This window comes from Nematolebias whitei, chromosome 22 (genome assembly GCF_014905685.2).
Source record: "Nematolebias whitei isolate Nwh7 chromosome 22, NemWhi1, whole genome shotgun sequence".
NCBI lineage: Eukaryota > Metazoa > Chordata > Actinopteri > Cyprinodontiformes > Rivulidae > Nematolebias > Nematolebias whitei.
In genome coordinates this window covers 9,197,374-9,203,965 of record NC_056519.1, presented here as the reverse complement: position 1 = coordinate 9,203,965, position 6,592 = coordinate 9,197,374, and the positions used below count along the sequence as shown (strand labels likewise).

Here is a 6,592-nt window from a genome sequence, read left to right as displayed (position 1 = left end):
TTTATTTCAAGACCAGTCAAGACCACAACTGTGGAAATATCACTAATCTGACAGAATATTGTCCAGTTTATTTGTTAATATCCTTCCTTTCATTGGATGCAAAACGTACTGGTTCAAATCCAAGCGATAACGTGTCTCGTTGCTAAATATATGTTTTTGTTACCGCTGTCACGCCCACCCCCTTTCACTTGAACGTTACAGACAACAGAACGTAATGTCGCAACCAGGGGTGAAAGTAAGCCAGTACGGTCCGGTACCGTGTACCACTAAAAGATTCTGCGCCAGTACGCAGTACCTGGAAGTGAGGGGAGCGGCTTTCTGCTGTAAAGCCTTATTCAGAACCAGTCACGGCCGCACTTTGGGTCAATAGATCCGCTAGCAATAAGCAGTCTAAAACACAAATTTAATAATAATAATAAACTATAACTAATAATAAACTAATAATATTTTTATAAGACAGATAACCTGTGAAAAGACTGAGCTCCAAGACTTGAGTTCTTGGTCTCAGAAACCAAAAGTCTTGGTCTTGTCTCGGTACACTCTGGTTTTGGTCTTGGGTTAGGTGGTCTTGACTACAACACTACTAAACGCTCTAAAAGATCGCAGAATGTCTTGATTTCAGCTCTCTGCCTCCTCTGCTCTCAGCCACCTGCAAGCGCTCATGGCCACGCCCACTCCTCAGCTCTGCACGCAGAACAGCTGATCAGCTGCAGCAGGAAGTTTATCCTGTAGTAAGGACTGCACAAAGGGGCAGGAGGTGCCAAACATTTTAAAACAATTTATTTTAAATAAAAATCCCATGCCAATCGTGCGGCTCATCCATCAATCAGCCAATTGTGTGCTGTCCAATCTTATTTTGAAAAACCACCATAGAGCGAGTCCGCGATAAACGAACCGCGAAGTAGCGATAGTTTTTCTAGCTTTTAAGGCAATTCCCACCTCTGCCCCGTGATTTCTCTTTGCTTTTCTCTGCAGAGAGAAGCTGCCAGAACACTGAGGGGGTACAGGCCCGACAAGACAACATGGCGAGTGAAGAAAACTTGCAGAGCTGTCACTAAACGAGAATTTGAATATAAATTTTCTGAATTTCTGCTAGAGAAAATAAATTATTGAGGAAGACCTCCCTGAATTTTAATTCAAGTCCACGGCAGGAAATTATTTAGGTCTAAATATGAACGATGATATGGAAGGAGAAAAGGAATGGATGATCGGATCAATAGAAGAAATTAGTGTCTCGTGCGAGCAGAGCTGAATGAAACGAATAGAGGAGAAGCTCAGCAGAAAACATCGTGCATCATTTTGGATTCAGTTTGCTGTCAGTGTTCTGCTCCTGTGGGGAGTAATCTTTTTGTTTTCCTCTAGGCTCCAGCAGAGCCGGCAATGCCGTCACCTCCTCTTCCCGCCTGAATAAAGAGGCCTCTGCCGTGGAAATCACCACTCAGTTTGGCCTTTCTACTCCTAGATCCCTCATCTCCTGGGCCGTAACCCCTGAAAGCACCTACCGTGCGGCCATTACTGCGGCGCCAGGGCTTTAAGCAGGCATAGATGGATCTGGAGCTTGTCCCCAGCCAAAGCCCCATACATCCCTCCTCTGTATTCCACACCATTACTTATCTAGCTGCCCTGCCTCCCCTCTCCTCCTCGCTGCTTCCCCACTACTTTTGTTTTGTTGGCCAATACAGAACGTGGCAGTAAAAAGATATAAATATCTGGAGGCGTGAGCCACATCCAATAAAGGAAACTGATGTGAAAGGCTGTGACAGGCGATCACACTATTTGAGGCGTGTGAAGGCGATTTATTCGCTCAGTTAAGGTTGGTAAGGCCTTAAAGCAGTCCAGTGGGCGCAGAAGACAAATGCACACGGCTCTCGGTAACGCATTGCACTCGAGGAAACTGTTCAGTGTTCGCTGTGTATTTGACCAGTTCTGTTTTACAACTTCCTAAAATATGATCGATATTGTTGCGAAATGAAACGGGTTTGATTTGTTTACCTAAAGGAGCGCAAAGCGGTTTCAAAACGACCTCTGACACAGGTTTAAGTCAATTACCCGTTAAAATCGTTAAATGGACTCCTTGTAAATAAATAAGCTGCTAATTGTGTGAAGACTCAATGAGACAGGCAGCCATGTTGGGCTTTGATGTGCCGTGTGGGGCTTTGTTAGTCGTCGCTCCACCTCTCCACATCACACCTTCTGTCCCATCTGCGCTATCGACCCCCCGCAAAGCAAAAAGCTGCTCGATGCGCTTTCAAAACGCAAAATGTCAAAAATAAAAAGCAACGTCTACCTTTAAAATAATTTTCAAGTCTTCTGAGTGACAGCACGTCACGCAGCGATAATGCTCACCATCTTTTTCCAACGCACACCGTGCTACAGGGAGAGCAGCTGTAGGAAGTTTCATAATAACCTTCATAAGCAGCACTGAATAGAACTTTTTGATTGATTTAATGGTGGATGAGCGGTCCTTAAACTGGTGACCGGGTTACACCGAGCCAACAATTCACCTGACTGAAATCACCGTTTCAAACACGCATATCTGAGGCCACGGTGGCTTTTATCAAATTCAACATGACAGCTTATGTCTTTTCTAGACACCACCAGAATTTGAATTATACATTCTTAGACCTTCAGGGAGAATAAGTGCCAAGATCATTCAGTAACTCACAGAAAGTGAATCAATGATGGATGAACAAACAAAAAAAGAGATCCGTTAGTGCTACACTTTGTTTATTTTGCTCTTTTTTGTGCTAACGTTCTCATCTGGGGCAGGTATTGTAAGATTTCTTACAGCTCTGCCTTGTTTCTTTATAATATTTTGGTGCGCAGGTTGTAAACAGAGCTTGCTCACATTTTGCCAGTCGGTGTAAAGTCTTGGATCAGACATCTTGTGTGAATGTTTATGAAGCATTCTCACCACTGACATCCATTTTTCTTCCGTACGTTTATCTACACCTTTCTCGTTCCACAATTTTTGTGCTATTTTAACAAATCATACCAAAACGTTCAGCTCGTTCAGGTGAAGGGTGCTATGGCTTTTGGTATTGGTGCAACTTTAGCTTGTTGGCATATTTAACATTTTCTGTCACTTTTTTCCTTATAGGAAATGAAATGAGCTCATTTTACATCCTTCAAATCTTTAGATGAGTTTTCAATCTTTTACTGCTCCTTTCACATTTTGTTCTGGTTCAGCTTCTTTTAGCTTCTTGTGCACATTTTTTAAATTTCAGCTAATTTCTGCCATTTTTCTAGCTTTTTTTGTCATCATTTTAGAATGTTTCTGCTAACTGCAACATTTTGTGCTTCTTCTAACTTTCTGCTAATTTCAGCTTGTTATGCTCTTTCAGCTTATTTATGCAAGTTTCAGCCTTTTGTGCTATTTCAGTCATTATTTAGCCGTTTTTATCCAAATTTTAGCTTTTTCGGCTAATTCCACACTTTTTACCATCATCTCAACTTTTTCAACCTAATTCAGCAAAAATGTGTTCTCTATTTCCTTCTGGTAATTTAAGCTTCTTTCTGAATATTTTAGCTACTTTTCAGCTGGGGGGATTCAACTTTTTTCAGACAATTTCTATTTTTTTGTGCTCATTTCTGCTTCTTTCAGCTTAATTGTGCAAATGTGTTCTTTTTGCTTTCTTCTGCCAATTTAAGCTTTTTCTACCTTTTCAGCTATGTTAATATTTTTTTGCTAATTTCAGCCGTTTTCAGATCAATTTAAGTTTTTCGTGGTAATTTCTGCTGCTTTCAGCCTAATTAACATTTCTCTACTAATTTCAGCTTGTTATGCTTCCTTCAAATTATTTCTGCTATTTTCAGCTTTTTATGCTATTTCAACTACTATTTACATGTTTTTGTCAATTTTATCTTTTTCAGCTAATTCCACATTTTTTGGGCTCATTTCAGCTCTTTTTGGTTCCTTCTGGTAGTTTAAGCTTCTTTATGCCTTTTCAGCTACTTTTTTGCTAATTTCAGCTCTTTTTTTTTTTTTAGCATATTTACTAATCTTTGCCATTTTTTTTGCTTTGTTAAACTAAATTCTGCAGATGTGTTCTTTCTGCTTTCTTCTACTATCTTAGGCTTATTCTTCCATTTCAGCTACATTTCAACATGTTTTTAGCTCATTTCAGCTGTTTTTCAGCAAGTTCTTCTGCAACAAGCGTTCACACTGCATTTTTGCAGGAAATGCAATTTGTCTAGTTTATTTTAACGTCTGTCACCATTAGCAGAAAACAGTGGATCTTGCTACAGTAATTGCAGAAGAGGATGAAAAAGCCACACTGAGAAAACATGAAAACTAAAATTAAATACCTGATTTCGCCCAAAATACTGAAATTAGGACTTAAATGCACTGAAATGTTTGGGACAGCACATTTTCACATTTAAAGGGTGTTCAAAGTGGCTCAGAGGCAGGTTTTGTTGTTGGTGTTTACATCAGGTCTGAGCTCAAACCGAGGGAGGGAGAGAAATCATGGCTGTAATGGAACGATATTATGGCCAAATGTGGCCCAGGGGCCACCAATTGATGATTACTGCTTTAGTTACTTTAAAGTCAAAAACCTAAAAATGTGCCGGAATAAAATAAAGCTATTTTATATGTGATTTTATGTCACAAAACATTTTAGAATGCCATGCGGTCCATCCGATTAGTTGAAGCTTTAAAAGTGACTAAAAAATACAGAGAAATTCAAAGTTGCAGACACGATGAATGAGAGGAAATGTGAGCACAGTAATGTTAATTGACCTGACAGACACCTCCAGTGTGTGTCACTGGAGAAAACTGGTGGCATCAGCACTCCATTTTGTCTTTTTATTGTCTGACTGTGTGAAGGACCCCAACATTCCTCTTCATTATTGCCACATGCCCTCACTTACTCTAAATCTTGTTGCTCCCTGTGTGTCCTTTATTTCTCAAGTCATCTGTCATTTACCGCAGCCCCCCCCACATTCTGTTTTTAGATCACGTGCCATCACATCCGTGTACTTGTGCATCGTTCCATTTCAGAGGATATGACTCAGTCCCAGTAGCACTGTCCCCAAAAAGCCTCGTAAATCAGACAAACTTTAAAGATGCGGGCGCTGGAATGGCTGTCGGTCAGTTTACGAGCATTTAAAGTGACAAAAAGCATATAAACGACAACAAATGTTGCGTCAGCAGTATCAGACACGCAGACAAAAAGGCAAATAAACTGTAACAAAGAAGCTGCTGGTGGCTCTATGTAGCTGGATGTATATGCACTTGTTCTGGTCATCAGATCAAACATAGGATTTTCATAAAACACGTTGCAAAATCAACATTTGTCACGTGTATTTCTCCAACACAACTTTAAGACTTAACATCACTTGGAGAAAAAATAACTAGTTATTTAGCTTTTGCATTAAACACCTCTTGGGGCATGGATGCAATGAGCGAGTAGTAATTAGATTTGATTTAATGCAGTAATGTATCTAACACAGCTGTCACGTTAAACAAGTCCGTGCACACAAATTTACCCTGGCAGGATCCACCCCCCGCCCCCCAACCTTTTAAGAGTAATGCAGTTCTCTTGGCGACTCCCTTTAGGTGTCGCTGCAGCAGATCAGCCTCCACCTTTAGCGTCCTCCTCCGTTCTACAGTCCACTGCGTATCCTCCATCCAGTGTAGCCAAAACTTGAGAGAAACGAGCAACATGGTAAGCAAGTCTGGTTCTATACATGCTGTAAATGTTACAACTAAACAAAACCATACATGGCAACCCCTGCAGGCTCACACTGAAAGACAGAGGTGCCACTTAATGCATAAATGTCATGCTAAATATTTAGAGAACCCTGGTCATTCACCCATCAGTCCTGGGCATTAGTTTAGTTTGGTGGCGTTACCTGAGTTTATGAGGGAGGGGGAGAGGAGGAACAATCGTATATTTTTCCCCATGGTGACCCAAAAAACTAACCAACCTAACCAGCAAAGGCTATGAATACTAGCCAATCAGCGGCAGAGTGGGATGGGACTTATGCATGCCTTTGTTTACTTGTTGTTTTTGACTGTTACTGCAACTCCCTGAACCAAATGAGCATTTTTGTTTAGTGGATCAACTCATAACTCACAGGAGTAAACCTAAACAAAAATTGTCATACAGTGTTACATTTTCTAAAGTGGCATGGTCTCCAAATGGTCTTAACTTATAACCTTCCCTTTCACTCTTGGAGCTATCCTTTTGTAGCGTACCTCAACCTCACTAGGCTCTCTTCCACCTGCTCCCTACTCTCACTAAAGAGTGTGGTGTCATCTACTAATACAGTAGTCCCACGCTAATTCACGGTTCGTTTATTGCGGACTCGCTCTATCGCGGTTTTTCAAAATAAGATTGGACATGACACACAATTGGCTGATTGATGGATGAGCCGCATGATCGGTATGGCATTTTTATTTTAAATAAATTTTAAATTATTTAGCACCAGCTGCACATTTGTGCAGCCCAGAGCCGCAGAAAAAGCTTCCTCCTGCAGCTGATCAGCTGTTCAGCTTGCAGAGCGGAGAAGTTGGAGTGGCCAAGAGCGCTTGTAGGTGACAAAGATCAGAGGAGGCAGGGAGCTGAACTCATCACATTCTGTGCTT

The 6,592-nt window shown here is 41.1% G+C and overlaps 1 protein-coding gene across 1 annotated transcript in view; it reads left to right on the top strand.

Annotated features, from left to right (window-relative positions):
- Positions 1-214: 214 nt before the first annotated feature.
- LOC119428472 (sodium- and chloride-dependent GABA transporter 2-like) overlaps positions 215-6,592 on the top strand; it is an 11,133-nt gene continuing 4,755 nt past the window's right edge. Inside the window, exons 1-2 of the mRNA XM_037696154.1 lie at positions 215-284; positions 1,363-1,481. Of these exons, the coding sequence (XP_037552082.1) occupies positions 215-284; positions 1,363-1,481 (189 nt within the window). The remainder of the gene's footprint in view (positions 285-1,362; positions 1,482-6,592) is intronic.